Source organism: Aulonocara stuartgranti (assembly GCF_965226115.1).
Source record: "Aulonocara stuartgranti genome assembly, chromosome: 5".
Classification (NCBI taxonomy): domain Eukaryota; kingdom Metazoa; phylum Chordata; class Actinopteri; order Cichliformes; family Cichlidae; genus Aulonocara; species Aulonocara stuartgranti.
In genome coordinates this window covers 129,626-148,070 of record NC_138943.1, presented here as the reverse complement: position 1 = coordinate 148,070, position 18,445 = coordinate 129,626, and the positions used below count along the sequence as shown (strand labels likewise).

The following is an 18,445-nucleotide window of genomic DNA, read 5'->3' as shown; positions in this document are numbered from 1 at the left end:
AAGCAGGAAAATGGCTTCAGTTTACTGAGGACAGAGAAGGGTTCTTCATTCCCACTGTCACCAGGCTCTGCTGACGCTGCAGGGTCTGTCGTCATCACCAACCTGATTGGTTCTTTGGTTAATGATGTTGTCGCCACAATCTCTATCCGCCCACACCTCGTGCTGCTATGGTGACCGCCGTTGACATCACGTTACCGTGGAGACGGTGATAAGCGACCACGCTTTTTTTTTCTTTTTCTTTTTTTTTGCAGCTGATCGAAGTGATCAATGTTTCTGACGCGGTGACGTCATTCTGTTTCCTTCCTCGTGCGGGAAGTCAAAAACCTGCTGATCAGCCAATCTGCGGTTCGTCTGTGCTGCATCCTCCGCTTCCTCCTCTCCGTTTCTCCTCCTCCTCGGCCCCGATGCTCCCGCCGGCCCTGCCCGGCCTCGATGCTCGGTCCGCGGGCTGGCTGTAGCTCGGTGAATCGGTGCACATCGTCGGTCCGTCATGGTGCAGAAATCTCGCAACGGCGGGGTGTTCCCCGGAGCGCAGGCCGACCAGAAGAAGCTGAAGGTCGGCTTCGTGGGTTTGGAGGCCGGAGGGACGGACTCCAGTAGGGACGGTGCTCTGCTCATAGCGGGTGAGCAGCTGTGTGTGTTACCTTTAATAACCAAAGCAGCTGATTTCACTTAAACGTATACTGGACATGTCACGTGGTCACTCTGTCACGAAAACCTGCAAACCTTTCTCTTGAAGGTTAGGACCAATCAGCTTCATGGTGCAGGTGTTTACTGAGAGGAGGCTTGAATGCGATTGGCTGATGCACCGGAGCAGCTTTGCATGATTCACAGCTCAGAATAATCCTTCTGTATCTTGCTCTGGACACCTCAGATCATCCTCAGTCTGAAACAGGCTGTTTTAGCTCCTCCCCCTTTAAGAGCTTTTCTGTAATTATATTATTAATTAGTAAATAATAACTGGATTGTTTTTCCTTGTTCGTTACTGTTCTTACTGTGACCACATGCTGGGATTAATAATTAAGTATTTCTGATTCTGCTTTCCTCTGATTGGCTGCCCATCACAGACAGAGGGTTTACTCCCACATCACTCCCATACTGCCCCCCAGTCCTCAGCAGCACATGTAAGCGTCCGTGTGCCTGTCTGACATGTTTCTGTGTCTAGGTGGAGACGAGGGGCCTCGGCGGCAGCGCAGCAGCGTCTCCGGGGGGAAGAAACCTCCCAAACGAAACGCCCTCTACAGACGCCTGCAGAACTTCCTGTACAACGTCTTGGAGAGACCCCGAGGATGGGCCTTTATCTACCACGCCTATGTGTACGTACCTGTCCGCACACCTGCGTGCGCGCACCAATGTAACGAGCAGGAGAAAAGTGGGATTTAGCAGGTGGGGACAGCTGGGCGGTCCTTAATATTCCCGCCCTCTCTTCCCCACAGCCGTCTCTCAGAGTGAGGTCACCTCACTAATGTTTATTTTCCCTGAAATGCAGATCTTTCCTGTTCTGTGTTCAGGTTCCTGCTGGTGTTCTCCTGCCTGGTTCTGTCTGTGTTCTCCACCATCAGAGAGTACGAGAAGAGCTCCGAGGACGCGCTCTACATCCTGGTAACCACGCAAACATCACGCTCGACCGTCGCCAGTGTGCTTACATTTGTGTCCACATATGTCCATGTGAATATTTTAGATCGACCAACTTTCAGGCCTTTTTCTCAAACACTGAAACTCGAGGCAATGTTTGAACATGGATATTTCCAAAGACAAAAGCCTGAAATTTCCACTCGGAATGAAACTGAACCAGGATCTTTGGAACAGACAGGAAATGTCAGAGTGATGCTAATTATAATATATATAATGATATTATGATAATAAAACTTCATGTAGCATCAGACTGTGCTGTGTGTTAAATATGTGTTCTGTTTTCAGTTTACAGTAATACTTTAAACTGAAATATTAGACTCAACAAAGTAGGCTGGTAGAGTCAGTCTACATATTTAACACGGTTAAACTCCAGAATTTGGACGATCTAATAATATATTTTTGTTTTTGTGGTACAACAAAGTCGTATTTACTGATACACAGCATGAAACCTGAATGAAAATGTCATTTTCTTTATGACCAACAAGTTCTTGATGAAAATCATTCTACACACTTTGTTTTTAGTATTGTGAAATATTTATATAAAAATCACAAATGTTACTAGTTGTCTTTTGCAGTATGATGCAAAAGACAACTAGTAACATTGACACCCTGCCCCCCCGAGTCCTCAGCAGCACATATATAAAGTTTTTGTCATATTTGAACTGCAGATAGTTTGAATGTGTCGGTCCCAGATTAGAGATCCAGGCAGGGAAAGGGTCACACTTCCATCTTTTTTTAGACCGTCATGTTCAAACACTGATGCAGATTTCACTGTTAAAAAAACGTCTGAGAGAGACGCACCATCTTTCAAAAAAATACAGCCTAAAAACTTGTGAAGATATAAGAAGTGAAAAAACCCCAAAACAATATGTTTTCAAATTTTGTACCATATTTTTTATGCAAATCACAGAAAGCAGAGCAGAAGGCTTAGCTCAGTGGTGTCCAACTCCAGGCCTCAGGGGCCGGTGTTGCAGGTTTAGACATGTCAGCTGATTTAATGACCTCCTCAACATGTCCTGAAGTTCTCCAGAGGCCTGGTAATGAACTCATCATGTGATTCAGGTGTGTTGACCCAGGGTGAGATCTAGAACATGCAGGCCCTCGAGGCCTGGAGTTGGACACCCCTGCTTAGCTAGTGTCTAAGGTTTGGCTCAGCGTGGAGCTGATCGCACACGTGATGGTGCTTGAAGCGGAGATGAAACAAATATAAAATAAAGTTATTGATGGTTCTGTTCAGCTGCAGTGTTTCATTCTTCACATAAAGCTGGATATATTCTTCTGAGCACATACGTGCTGCTCTGATCTTTAACAGCGTGTTGTTGTGGTGTAACAGGAGGTGGTGACCATCGTGGTGTTCGGGGTGGAGTACATGGTGAGGATCTGGGCTGCCGGGTGTTGCTGTCGGTACAGAGGGTGGCGAGGTCGACTGAAATTCGCCAGGAAGCCCTTCTGCGTCATCGGTGGGTCAGAGCTGAGTGTGTTTGTTGGTCACGTTCAGTCTGTGTCACGTCTGCTTCATTATCTCTGAGCTTCATCCACAAATATCCCCGAGGACCTTCTAAAGGTCTTTACTTCCTCTGCAGAAGGTTTGTAGAGTTTAAAAGTCACGCCGAAGTCGATCCCACCGCTTGTTTGCTGTGTAACCTCTGCTACTCTGTTCCTCTTCTTCACCCTCAACTAGAGACAGTTCAGTTGGTGGTGAGAAGGACCTGTGGAGGCGGAGGCTGTGGTTTCACTTCACTCCCTTCAGCTCAGCATCTCCAACTGTGTTTAGGGTGGAGCTGGACCATCCAGCCTTACTGCTGATGAACTCATGAGCTGCTGATGAAAGCAGCTGCTCTGCAGCATTCAGGCGTGTTAACACAGGAGGAAAGACATCAAAGTGATCTTAGAGAAGCAAATGTTGCCCATCAGTCTCAGAAGGGTTTTAACAGTATTGCCAAACAAACTCCATCGTTGTACAGAGAAAGAGATTATCCACAGGTGAAAAACATTAGAGACAGGAGGGGACCTCAAGGTCAGAGCGTACAACAAACCCCAGAGCTCTGCCTCACAGCTAAGGCCTCTGTTGGCAGGGACAGCACTGCACAGCACACTTTTATACAGCACATCTAAACACAACAGATGTTCACCAAGTGCTGCACAGCGAGTACACAATGCAACACAAATGATGTAGGAGTTATCATAGGGTTGGGGTAACTGGTCATTCGCCCATAGGTGTGAATGTGAGTGTGAATGGTTGTCTGTGTGTTAGCCCCCCCTCAGGAGTAAAAGTACAACAAAATAAATGAATAATAAAAATTTGAATAATTAAAGTTAGAGTTATAGTTTAAGTTAGTCTGAAGCTGAAACAGCTGATGAGAGGAAGTATGTTTGCAGTTGGGAAGATGATTCCAGAGTTTCGGGGCTGGGAATTCACGGTTGCTTGTATGAGTCAAGCAGTCAGTCTGGAATTATTAGAAGGTGCTGATCAACAGAACTAAGCTGGAAGTTTAAGACTGAGCTAAACATGCATGTGCCAGGAGTCCAGCTGCTGCAGTCGTCTTACGGATGTTTTTTATACAACATGTAGGTATGGAGGGACAGTGGGAAATGTCATGGTCTGTCAGTGAGTGGGATAAATCACTAAAACATTGCTTTCATTGAGTTTGAGGACTTTTTGTGAGAGCCAGGTTTTAACATCAGCTCAACAGCAGGTTAGAGAGCAGGAGGCGGGTTTAAGAGGGAAGGAAATCTGGGTGTTGTCTTCATAACAGCTTCTTCGTGGGAGTGAACGCTGGTGCGACTAGCTGCTGCTGGCATGTTGGTGAGCCTTGTATTACCTGTTGTTAATGTTTGTTAACTCCCACCCATAACCTGTGTTCTCACTGGTCCGAAGCCCTCCCGTGGTTCATCTTCAGCAGCTTTGTGGATTAACGTGTTGTTTTGGGGGTCTGTGCTCATCTGGACTACCCTGCTTTTCCTACGTAGTCCACTGGCCACAGTCGCCCTCTCCGACTCTCTGCCAGCGTTCTGTTGCTGTCTGGATGTCATTGGTCTGTGTGGGTTCTCTCCAGGTACTCCGACTTCCTCCCAGTCCAAAGACACACAGTTAGTGGGGTTAGGTAAACTGGGGAGTCTACATTGGCCGTAGGTGTGAATGTAAATGGCTGTCTGTGTTAGCCCTGCCTCTTGCCACATGGTAGCCTGGGTAGGATCCAGTCAACAACATGTCTTGTAGTTCTCCAGAGGCCTGCTAATGAACTAATCCTGGGTGACACAGAGTGATATCTAACACCCGGAGGACACCTGGAGTTCCCCACCCCTGCTGTACAACAGCTTATCTCCCCACCTCTGACCACATGTGAATATCTTTAATGTTAATTTAACTTCATTTGTCATCTCATTTTGCAACATCAGGGGCATTAATTTGAACACTCTTTTGAGTCGTACTGACTGCCTCCCGAGTATAAATCCTCTGTCCTTCCCTGATTAAACGCTCATTTAATGATGGACTTGATGACATTTTAGACGCCTTGGCTCCTTCTGTGTTGCACCATGGTTTATTTCAGTCAGCTTAAAGCTAAAGGTTGTTGCCTGGAACATAAAATCTATAAAAGATCTCGACTCGTCCTCCACAAACAAATCAAACCCTATCAAATTGGTATTTATGTCTGTTGTTGTTTTATTCAGTTCAGTTCTTTTTTATTTCAAACATATACATTCACCAACGTTTCATAAAATCATTCCATACAGTTGTTTGAAAAGGAGGTTTACAGGTTTACATCCTCATCATCTAAATTTGAACAACAAAAACGTATACAATGCCTTCAACTTAGAACATAACATCTCAAAAAAATATTTTCACATGTTCAACTGAAACTATATTTAGATTTGCTAATTTGCAGAAGAAAATAAACATGAGTTTGACTGCTGTCTTGGGTTCATTGCATTTTCTTCATTCTTATACTTATTTAAAATTTCTTTTTTGAGTTTTATTTTAAACTGGTTTATATCACTGCTGACCTTTATTTCTTCTTTTAACTCATTCCAGAATTTAACTCCCGCTATTGAAATAGACATCCTTTTCAACCTTGTTCTTACTCTTTGTAATTTTAAATTCCACTTCCCTCTAAAATTATACCTCCCTTCTCTTTCTAAGAACCATTTACTTATTTCGATTGGGAGCATCCCTTTCCTTACCTTATATAGTTTTAAACTTCACCAGATCCTGGAATTTTATAGCTTGCGTCCTAATAAAGAGTGCGTTTGTGTGAGCCCTATACCCCTCCTGATTTATTAGTCTAATGGCCCTTTTCTGCATTATGATTATAGTCTGAATATTACTTTTATATGTATTTCCCCAAACCTCTACACAATAACTCATGTATGGTAATAGCAAAGCACAATATAACATATACAATGTTTTACTCCACATTCAATATCCATCATTTTAGATTTAATCTCATCACCTAGTGGGGGTGGGGGGGTCATAGTTTGGTCCCGCCTTCACTGTTGTGATTGGTGAGGGGGTAGGGACAGGCTTAGGGCGTCGGGGGGTTCCCCGGAGGCATCTTCCTTGGGGGGCTCAACCCGGGGTAGCGGTCACGTCCGGTTGGGGGCTCTGTTGGCTCTCAGGTGACTGTTTCCTCGCGGCTGCGTGCAGCGGGGCTAGGGGAGGGTCTGTGCTGACGGACGTGGGTTACTGACCTGGCAACCTGGCTGGCCCTGGGTGGGTCCGGGATGGGCGTGAGGTTCTGGGGGCGCTCCGTCTCTGGGCTGGGGCCCGGGCCGGGCCTCGGGGGCTTGGGTCCTGGTTGGTGTGTTGCCGGGGTTGTGGGCGGGTGGGTGCATGGGGGCCCGGCCCTGGAGCAGGGTGCCGCCGGTGCGTCGAGCCGCCTGGGGGGCTCTTCAACTGGTGGGGGGGATGGTCACATCTTGCAGGAGCTTTCTTCTCTTCAGGAACTCTCTGCAGGAGGGGGAGATACAGGAGAGGTGGAGGAAGATCTCAGCCTGGGCGTTTACCGTCTTATGTAGTCTGGAAGATGTGTGGATGGTGGGGTGGGTGCAGTTTTCTCTGTGGTGGGGTTGGGTGGACTGTCCAGGGCTCTGTGGAGCCGGAGGGCGCTACTGCACTGGGCCCCGGTCTGATGGGCCTGGGCCCCCCTTCCCTGGCGGGTCGCGAAGGGTGGGAGTGCCTACTGGGGTCAGCGGGGGAGCTGGCCCCAGGGAGGGGTTACCTGCCCCTCCCTTCCTTCCCTCCCCATCTCCAGCTGCCTCCCTCTTCCCGCTCCTCCACAACCACCCACACATGCAGGGCCTTGGAGTGGGGGTATGTCACCAGGGTGCAGAGGAGGCTACCCCCCCCCCCCCCCCCCGTCCCCTTCTGGCTGCCTCTGCCTCAATTTTATCCCACAACCTAGACATTCACATTATTCACACTCTCATTACACATACATATAGGATCTTGGGGGTGGGCACAATCACGGAGTCCAAATTACCATCAGGGTGTACACCTCACCCCTGACGTCGTTGCCCACCTCTCAATTTTAAATACACTTAGTCATTGAGGGCTAGCAGGAGGGACTATGCGCTTACCTGCTGCTCCTTGGCAGGTAGCTCCATGCCCTCCTGGGTTTTAATTGCACCTTAGAACACATATGCATCAACACTACAATGAGCGGGTGGAGGGAGGTTTGGAGTCTTCTCCCACCCCCATTCTCTGCGGCCTGCTGGAGCGGGAGGGCTAGGAGGAGGAGTTGGCCGTCCGACTGCGGTCTGGGGTGTGGGGCCTCCCTGCTGCTGCGGAGTCGGGGTGGTCTGCCTCTCCCCACCGCAGGGAAAAGGGTAACACCACCTGGGTCTGGGTGCAGTTCCCCCCTCCAGGGGCAAGGGTACCTAGACCCGGTTTGTAGAGTACGCTTGGGGAGTGTGATTGTGTGTACAGCGTCTCTTTATGTCTGTCTCCACGTTGGTTGAGTGTGGAGTGAGTGCATATGAGAGCATGAGGGTGGGAATGGATGTTTGTGTCTGTGTGTGCCTGTATGTCTGTGTCTATATGTCAGGTTGGGTATCAGACGCCACCTCTCTGGGGACACCTCAGGCCCTCCAAGGTTTGGAGGCCTATCTCCACCCACCACCACTTCCCCTGCCGGTGGCGGACTCCCTCAGGTGTCGGTGCGTTGGTGGTTCTTTGTGTCTGGGGGTGGGCGTCCGGGTACACACCGGCTCACTCCTTGGCGGCCGCTTGTCGGGGCCTGGGGCCTGGGGCTCGCTCGGGCCCCTCTGGAGGTGGGGTGCCCCCGGCCTCTCGGCCTGGGGCTCGGTCACTCAGGCACAGCTGGGGGCCGGCGGAGCTCACGGGCGCGTCACTGCAACTCCCCCTGACTTCTGCTCCGCGGCTGCTGGGCGAGCCCTCATCTGGGACTCTCCTCAGCTCTTACTGGGACAGTGGCGCGGCTGCCCCTCTGTTGGTCTTCCATGGTCTCTTGTGTTCTGGGGGCCTCTGGATGTCTGGAGTTTTGATCTCCTCCATACCCGCTTCACACCCTGGAGGACGGGGCTGTGGCCCCCCCACACTCCCTAGCAGATCATTACATGGAGAAACCTTTGGAATGCAAGCATGCTGATCCACACAGGTATGCACACATGGGTATTCACAGACGCGGACTAAAGCTTTCTTGGCTGCTGCCTCAAAGCACACTGTGCGCTGTCTATCTTGCGTGCTGCACAATATCGTTTATTACTTAGTAAATATTGATATCTATGACTAGCTAGTTTATTGTGATGGTGCTTTGTTTTCTCTATTATTATGTTGCTCTTTGTTGTTTGCTGTCTCCTCTGTTTGTTTTTTTGTTTGTTTGTTTTTTTTTCTCCATACAGGTGACCCAGGAGTTCTTTTTTTTTTTTTTTCTCTCTCTTCCCCCCCCTTCTCACCGTCTCTTCTCCCCTTTGGTTTTCTTTCTTTCTCTCCCCCTCTTTCTCTCATTCATTCCCCCTGTCCTATTTATTTAAAAAAAAAAAAAAAAAAAAAAAAATGACAAAGGATGAACTGAAGCTCTGCCATCACGTAATGTCGCATACTGCTGTTTCTGATGTCATTTAGAAAAAAAAAAAAAAAAAAAAAGATTTAATCTCATTTATTTGTACATATTGCTGTCGATTCATCACATAGCTGTTTATCCAATCCAGTAGCACACCCCTGAACCCATATTTTTCCAGTTTGATTTTTAGAATTTCCTGGTCAACAGTATCAAATGCTTTTTTTAGATCTAGAAAGACTCCTAGTGCATACTTCTTGTTATCCATACATTCTGTTATTTCTTCCATTAAATCCATCAATGCCAAAACTGTTGATCTATTATTTCTAAACCCATACTGGCAATTTGCCAACAAATCATGTTTATCCACAAAGCTATCAAATCTTTTTAGAAATAGTTTTTCCAGTATCTTAGAAAACTGGGAGAGTACCGACACTGGCCTATAATTTGTAAAACAATGCTTTTCACCTGATTTATAAATGGGAATAATTTTTGCAACTTTCATTTTTTGTAGAAAAACCCCATCCTGGAAAGACAAATTAAAAATATATTGTAGTGGTTTTACAATACCATCAATTACTCTCTTTACCGTTACCATATCAATATCATGACAGTCAGTACTCGTTTTGTTCTTAAGTCCACTGACAGTATCATATATCTCCTTCTCTTCCACTGCTCTTAGAAACATTGAACTTGCATTCCTTTCAATGTTTCCTCCCTTCCTATCATACCAACCTTTATTTCTGCAGCCAGTTTTGGCTCTATATTTACAAAAAATTTATTGAATCCATTTACTATTTCGTTCATTTTACTAATAGTATTTGTCCCTTCCATAAACTACCCAGGGTAGTCATTAGTCCTTGGTCCATTTTTTATTATACTATTTAATACCTTCCATATCCCTTTCATGCTTTCTTTATTATCTTCTAACTTTTTGATGAAGTATTCTTTTTTACAAGTTCTCTTAATTTATTTTTATACTTTTTATATTTCTTTTCCGATTCTGTAGTTCTCTTTTTAATGAATTCTCTATGTAAGGTGTTCTTTTTTTACAGGCATTTTGCAGTCCCTTTGTCATCCATGGTCTTCCTGCATACTTATCTTTCCTGTTGACTTCAATAAGTAGGCTGTTTTCCTCTAAAAAAGCCATGAATATGCTTAAGAATGCCTCATAGGCTTTATTGACATCCTTGTGTTTATATACAATGGTCCAATCTTGTTTTATTAACTCATTTTTGAGACACTGCATTGTCTTTTCTTCTGCGTAAGGTGACGTTGAGTGTTTTGAAAGGTACATAAAAGAAAATGTATTATCATCATTATTATTAAAAGTGATAAGTAACATGATGATTTCAAAGACAGACCCAAGCTGCAGCGTCTGTAATGAAAACAGAAAACCCCGTGGGTTTGTGCCAGTGGGGCAATGTTAGAAGAATAACTACCAGTGCTAATGGAAAGGACCAGTTCATGATGGTACAATTAGAAAAGCCATCTCTGACCTACCTGTTACCTGTCTGTCTGCAGACATCATGGTGCTCATAGCATCCATATCAGTCCTGGCTGCAGGGACTCAGGGAAACGTCTTCGCTACGTCGGCCATCAGGTCACTGCGGTTCCTTCAGATTCTCCGAATGATCCGTATGGATCGCCGAGGAGGAACCTGGAAGCTGCTGGGATCGGTGGTCTACGCTCACAGCAAGGTAAAACTCGTATGTCTGAGTGACGCCAGCTGACGTGGCGCTGACTTGTCGGTGGTTACAGATCAGCTAATGCTCACTGTGATGAAACACTGAGAATCTGGAACAGGACACGAAAGTTTAAAAACTGACTGAAATCAAAGAATCAGAATATTTACAGATCTAAGATTGGTCCACTATTTAAAGTATTTATGACTTTATTGGATGTTGAAAGTGAAGGTTGAATAGAAAGGGAGGAGATGGCACGCAGCAAAGGGCCACGGGTCGGGCTCGAACCCGAGCTGCTGCTCTGCAGTTGTGTGGTCGCCCGCTCACCCACTGAGCTCAGCTGGCACCCAGACTGATGGATGTCAAAGGTCAAAGCTTGTGCTTAACCCCACCAGGTCTACAGTATTAGAGAAACCACAACACTGAGCTGCAGTATTGGTTTATTACTTTCATCTGTATTGATCGGAGTTATTGATTAGATCAATGTTTCACATATACCTCAAAATAGAAAAGAGTATAAATAAAATTTAGAGTCAGTCTATTTTTGTTGGTTACCTGTTTACTAGGGGTGTAACGATACTCGTACCGATATTGAACCGTTCGATACAGTGCTTTCGGTTCGGTACGCATACGTATCGAACAATACAAAATTTGTAATTTATTTTATCAACTTTTCTTCTGACGATGCTGTCTGTGTTGAGTGCTCAGTGGATCTGCGTTCGACTACTCCGCCTAGGCTGCACTGTCGATTCACTGAGCGCAGCGCAAGCTAGCAGACAGAAGCTAAGCTCATTGCAACATGGCAAACTGAACCTCCCCCACCCTCATTCAGATCTGGCGTTTGGAACTATTTTGGTTTTCATGTGACGTATGACCCTGAAGGTAAGCGAGTCATGGACTAAAGTAAAACAGTATGTTGGATGTGCCACGCAATGCTCAATTACATGGGTGGGAACTACTGCGTTAGCGCAGTTAGCTCGTTAACGCTCGTTAACAGTGAGTGATTTCTCGATCAGATAGATTTATTATTTTATCCCTTTGTTGTTTCAGCAACATTAAATTTAAAAACTGTACGTTTGAGTTAAAATATATATTTATAATTTTAATAAATGATAAATTCAAAAAGCATGAACATTTTTTTTTGTATCAAAAAAATATCGAACCGTGAATTATGTGTTTCGCTGCGCCCCTACTGTTTACCTGTCAGAGTATCCTGGAAGATGACCAGATCTCAGGAAAGTTTGGTCTACAGCAGGGGTGTCCAACTCCAGGCCTCGAGGGCCGGTGTCCTGCAGGTTTTAGATCTCACCCTGGGTCAACACACCTGAATCACATTATTAGTTCATTACCAGGCCTCTGGAGAACTTCAGGACATGTTGAGGAGGTCATTTAGCCTTCAAATCAGCTGTGTTGTATCAAGGTTACATCTAAAACCTGCAGGACACCGGCCCTTGAGGCCTGGAGTTCGACACCTGTGGTCTCCAGTGTTAGGAAGCAGGCTCAGAGTGATCGTTGGACCTTGGACTTTGGAGTGATCGTGGGGGTTTGACCATCCAGTCTTTTGGATTTGGTTTGTAGACATGTGGGGACGCAGGACAGTGGGGCTGCTGTTATGAGCCATTAGGTGTATAGCGAAAGTGCGAGCTGTGACTGGGAGAACTGACAAAGGACTTAAGAACGCATGAAGACGTTCAGCCATGTGTGGATCCGAATGCGTGATTGTGCGGACCAGAACCTGTGTGGAATGGAACCTGCTGACGATGCTGAATTATCTACGTTCTGCAAAGGAATCTGACTTCGTATGCGTGTTCATCAAAGGATGAACGTATGGCCAGTGCTCACTTGTCTGCTGCTCTGAACTCGGATCGCCTCATGCAAACTCACTGCCACACCCCCAATTCCTTTTGGAGTGGTCCTCGACACGGAGCGGACCAGCCCAGTGTTTCTGGGTGGAAGGCCCCACTGACAGCCTTCAAAAGAAGCACGCCAGTGGAAAGCACCGGGGATCGTCTGGCTCTGACGCAGGAGGATTTCTTTGTGGATGGAGGTGGCAGTGAGGCGCTGCTCCAGGCTGTACTTTGTGTGCAGCTGTGCACAGCTGGTTTGAGACGCCTTTCGTTTGTCACTGCAGTGGACTGGTGAGCGATAAAACGTGGACCAAACATGAGCCGTGAACTACACTTAGATTAAAGGATGAGTATTTTCAGTGTGTGAATCCGTTTGAGTTTTATGAGAGAAACCGTGGTTTGTTTCATGCTGAGGGTGGTAAGCTCTGTTACATGTTTACATCCTTTGTGAGGTTTGCTGTACCTGACTGCTACCCCCACACCTTCATTATATAAACTGACAAATAGAAAAATGACACCTCGGATGGGACTCATTCATTAATTATAAACCCATTAAATAAAGACAGAAAAAACTTTATTTGAAACAACCCAACAGAAACACAAAACTGCTCCCAGTGCTGGGTCACCCTTGGAAATCCAGACGGTATCAGCAAATGAAACTCTCCTCCCATAATTCACTGCGGGCTATGGATCTGAGTGAGCTCGGTGCTCCTTTAAACTTGTCCAACTCTCCTCCTGGAAAATCGATTAAAGAACACAGGAAGTGAATCTGTTCACGTCATCAAATATTGCTGATCAGGATATTCTGGAACGGCCTAAATAACTGTGGAGAACCAACACGACTAGGAGGAGGAGCTAAAAACGAGCACTGAACACACAAAAAAAACAGTTTTTCAAATGGAACAAATGAACACAAATCTCACAGAAAACAACTTGTCAAACGAGTGAAGTTTAAAGGACCAGTACACTCAAATAACCACAAAACTCATACCTGATGTCATCCAACCGATAAAAGAGGATCCTTCTCTCTGTCCCGGCACCTGGACATGCAGGGTTGCAAACCTATTCAGACGACATATTTGGAGAGAAACATCTAAGAGTGGCTGGCCAACCCAGGTTGTAACCAGCTAACCGTCCGAGGTGAAACGAGGAGTAGAATGGGGGGAAGAGGCCTATCAAAGTGCCTTTTCCAACATTTGGAAAAGCTGATGAGTCTGATCCTCTTCAGTACGTAGAGAGGGGGGAAGACTTCTTGGGCCTCAACCCACTCACTGACGAGGGGCTTATGGCTACTCTTTGTAATGTTCTACCTGGAACTTCAAGGGATCCCATAAAATCCAAACCTGGAAATAATGCGTTCCTGTCAGGAGACTATGAGGATGAGCTGGCTGAGAGAGTGCGGAGCACAGTCCAAAAAGAGGCTGAGAGCATCAGAGACTTTGCCTACACGTATCAATCACTCTGCAAACGCTGGAAGCCAACTATAAGTTATTTATTGTTTACTCTATTTAATTTGTAAAATATGTGTACACACACACACACACACACACACACACACACACACACACACACACACACACGTAGAAAGATATTTAGTATACACATCCAGAAATGCATATACTATTATATATTGTAGAGATGGACCGATCCGATATTACGTATCGGTATCGGTCCGATACTGACCTAAATTACTGGATCGGATATCGGCGAGAAATAAAAAATGTAATCCGATCCATTAAATATCAAAAAAGCACCTCACAAAACTTGCGACATGGCGTAACTCGTCTCATAACCGTAGCACGTCGGAGCAGTGTGGTCACGTGATACAGCGGCTGTGTGTATTTGTAGTCTCGCTACCAAACCAGCATTTCATCTCCGAGGAAGTTATCCCAGAGAGAAGTAAAGCAAGTGTGTAAGTTCCTCTCTGAATGTTTGTAAAGCATTCCTGCGTTAAGCTTAACAACTGATATATGGAGCAAGTGCCTCTCTCTCTCTCTCTCTCTCTCTCTCTCTCTCTCTCTCTCTCCTGCCGCTACTTCATGAAACTGCTTAACGATCAGCTGATCGGCTTTTCTGTCGCGACTCCGTCTCTCTTGTTTGTTTTTGGCCCACTTTGCACCAGAAAGAGGAAACCAGCGGCTGAACAACAGCAGCACGTTTAAGCTTGATAAGCTGTTGTTAGAATTTATTTAATATTACTTTCTACACCAGGATCTTTTTCTACAGCTGACGGCTGTAACTGTGCAGGGGCGGATCTAGCAAAGTTTAGCCAAGGGGGCCGATAGGGCATGAACAGGGAAAAGGGGGCACAAAGACATACTTTTCTTTCTTATTCTCATTTAAAATGTCGAGCTTTTAATAAATAATTATCTGAATCTTACACCCAAAGTTTTAATCTGATGTAAAATGTATAGAAGTCCATTACTGTATATAGTAACTGTTAAGTCTAATATACCCTAGTAAGCTATAGTACTTTTTCCTTTGGGAAAGTACCATCTGTGCAGTCTGCAATTCTGTTGAAGAAAGATGTTGAATCTATTTAATTATTCTTGAAAAAATAATTTATTTCTGTGCATTTTTTTTTCACACTGCATCAAATTAAAGTTGATTACATCGATTAAGCATCACAAAGTGGAGGGTGGAGGGTGGTTCCCTATTTTTTATTTTTTTTTGCTGGTAGTTTGCAACCCTATTAGTTAGGTTGCTTAATATTTCTGCTAAGTACTCTTTAAAATACCAGAATAGGAAGGATGGAGCAGGTTTAAGTTTATTAGATTGATCAGTGCTGAACTATGAAATATTTTGGGCGCAGTGTACTTTTTACACACAGGTATAACAGAATAGCTTTAGTGCTGTTGTTTATTTAAACTTGACTATGAACTTATACAAAATGCAGCAAGATATTAAAAAACAGTTTTATTGATTAAAAAACACTATATCGGATTCATATCGGTATCGGCAGATATCCAAATTCATGATATCGGTATCGGTATCGGACATAAAAAAGTGGTATCGTGCCATCTCTAATATATTGTACATATATTTATTAGTTTCAGATGTAGCCATTCTTGTATTTTGCTTGTTTACATTATTGTATTTTGCACAACTCTGTTGCTTGTGAAGCTCGCACACAAGAATTTCACTCACATGTGCTGTACCAATGTACCTGCACATGTGATGTGACAATAAAAGTGATTTGATTTGATTTGATTTGAGGTGATGCTGTTAAAATGATTTTGAAAAACATTAACCCTCAACTAGCCAGTCAACTAAGGAGCATCTGGGTTAGTTACATCTGGGGATGAAGTTGTCCACCTCAGACGCAACAACTGGAGAAGGACCAACACAATCAACTGCAATATGTACGGAGAAAAGGTTTGTGGAAAACAATCCAGAAACCTTCTTCCAGTGAAACCTTTACACTGCCAACCAGCAGAGCCCAGCTACCTCCAGCCCATCATGTCCTGCCTCCACCCTGATTTAACGTCGACTGTGCTGTTAACGTGTACGGACATTTTCACTGTATTTATTATAATGGAACCAACATTCCTACCTCTGGTCTCTCCCTGTGTGCACTACCACCGATCATCACGCTGCTCCTTTATATGGCGTATATAACTTGTACAGATCTGTGCAGGAACATCGTTAAGTCTCTTTTTTGGTTTCTCTGAAGGAATTTCAATGTAAAAATCTACAGGCTGCTAACACAGAGATTCCAAACTGTCTTTTATTGTTCTCGTAACAGGACAATAAAGATCTATTCTATTTTATTCTATTCAAGTTGGTGCTGCAGAGGTCACCATGCACCAGCTTCATGTCCATGGTGGAGAGCTCATAAACGCAGGGCTCACCCTTCAAATTCATCAAGTCCACAAACTTTTAGAAATTCAGGGTGCACTCTCTGACCGGCACCTCCAAAACTCGATGTCATAAACGGTCAGGTCATGTAGTCGAAACTTTTTTCTTACTTTTAGACTAGTTCACAGGTGTAGTTGTTTTTTTCTCTTAACGGACGAGGAAATTAGTCTTAAGGGAATATCCTTAACTTTCAGTGTGTCATAGATTCTGAACCTCGAGCTGTGGAGGAGCTTAAAGTAGCTGCTGTGCTACTAGAAGCCAGTTGAGGCGTTTCAGCACATGAGCAGGATGCCTCCCGGGCTCTCCTCTGTCCTGACTTTACCCTCTAGTCTCTCGCCCACTGCAGGAGCTGATCACAGCCTGGTATATCGGCTTCTTGTGTCTCATTCTGGCAAGTTTCCTCGTTTACCTGGCAGAAAAAGAAGATAATGAACAGTTTGAGACATATGCTGACGCCCTCTGGTGGGGACTGGTAAGATGAATGCACATACACACCCACACCTCACCTGAGATCAGGTGAGGTGCTGTTTGCCTGTGATTAGTTATCTGAGCTGCAAAGCAGCAGGTATAAACAGCATCACTTGCTGATGGCATGAGGTTGGCTTTACTGAGCTGTAAAATCTCGGGATTGATGTTGTTACAGCATCACCTTGATCACAAATGACGCCACCGTCGAACTCAAACACAGCATAAAATTCAATGAAATAGTAAGACGGGTGAAACAGAGACATAAATGATCTACAGCAGCGGGTGTGAAATTTATGGTTTTCAGGGTTTTTATCGTTAACTGTTTCCCTGGATCTTTCCCGTGTTATAGTTGTGTGTCTTATTTTGAAATAAATATTTATCCATTACCATAGCAACCGGAGAGCATTAAGGGGCAGAGAGGAGGATGTTACTCTGTGTTGTTGGTGCATTTCAGGAGGACGCTGCTAATAAAGTTACACAATTACACAGTGAATTCACGCTTATTGTTACAAAATCCCACTGCTTTTGTCTCGGTTGTATTATTTTATTTTGTTGTATTTATCCGCCACACCTTAAAGGCCGGTCCGTGAAAATATTGTCTGACATTAAACCGTCCGTGGAGCAAAAAAGGTCGGGGACCGCTGTACTACAACATACCTCGCTGGCTGACCCATGCTTTGAGCACGTCACACATACTTTTAAGAACATTTGAACTTCCTCCAACTTAAATTGGCCTCTCCTGCTTCAACATGGCCGTGCACCTCACTCAGGTGCACCAGCAGAACCAATGCAGTACAAAAGTTCCTACATGAGAATTCCCGCAATAAATGACCGAATGACATATAAAATATGCATAGTGCAAAACAAAATACATGAACTAAAAGCATGGCAGTAAAAAACACGTTCACCTAATCAGTACAGACAGAACATCCAGCACAGGTGTGGTACAGGTGTGTACACCTGAGCTGAAACAACTGGTGTTTCCTCCTCCGTGATGGGACGATGTAGTCTGTTTGTTTGTGTCTCAGATCACCTTGACAACCATCGGTTATGGAGACAAGTTCCCCATCACCTGGAATGGACGTCTGCTGGCTGCAACCTTCACTCTGATTGGAGTTTCATTCTTTGCTCTGCCGGCTGTGAGTCAGTTTTTTATCTACCTGGGTTTACCTGAGACACCTGTTCGTACCAGCTCACCTGTCTGTGTTTCTCTTCAGGGGATTCTGGGTTCTGGCTTTGCTCTGAAGGTTCAGGAGCAGCACAGACAGAAACACTTTGAGAAGAGACGAAATCCCGCAGCAGGACTCGTACAGGTGAGCCCATGCTCTGACATCACACTGACTTTGTGCGGTGAGAATCTACACTGGCACCCTCACGTGAGACCTTTTAGGAGTCAGCTGCTTCCTTCCTGTGTCGACAGGCGGCCTGGAGGGTTTACGCCACAAATCTGAGCCGAACCGATCTGACATCTACCTGGGATTATTACGAGAGGACAGTGTCTGTCCCCATGTATAGGTAAGACTGCACCTGCAGCCAATCACTCCTCAGGGATTCTGAAACTGTGTGATTGTAAAATTTGTGTCTGCAGGTTGATCCCTCCTCTCAATCAGTTGGACTTACTAAGGAACCTCAAGAACAAATCCGGACTCTCATTCAGGTCTGAAAGTTTCCACACAACGACTGCACCATAACTGCACCAGTGAGCCAAAAACCCTCCTTGAACTAACCTGAGAACACCTGAGAACATTTCAGGAGCTAAAATGCTAACAGACACTTTGCATTTAATAGTTATTATTAACCTCTGTCTCTCTTCCACAGCATGTCTTTATCCTGTCTTCCTTCTCTCACCCCAACCAATCACAGCAGATGGCCCCGCCCCTCCCTGAGCCTGGTTCTGCTGGAGGTTTCTTCCTGTTAAAAGGGAGTTTTTCCT

General features: G+C 45.1%; 1 protein-coding gene across 1 annotated transcript; it reads left to right on the top strand.

Annotated features, from left to right (window-relative positions):
* Positions 1–52: 52 nt before the first annotated feature.
* On the top strand, positions 53–18,031 carry LOC309706712 (potassium voltage-gated channel subfamily KQT member 2-like; the record flags this gene model as incomplete). Its single annotated transcript, XM_082533479.1, has 9 exons — positions 53–623; positions 1,166–1,316; positions 1,512–1,602; positions 2,969–3,095; positions 10,179–10,354; positions 16,391–16,516; positions 17,541–17,651; positions 17,730–17,825; positions 17,933–18,031. The coding sequence occupies exons 1-9, from the start codon at positions 491–493 to the stop codon at positions 18,029–18,031; spliced, it is 1,110 nt and encodes a 369-aa protein (XP_082389605.1). The 5' UTR covers positions 53–490.
* Between the last annotated feature and the right edge of the window lie 414 nt (positions 18,032–18,445).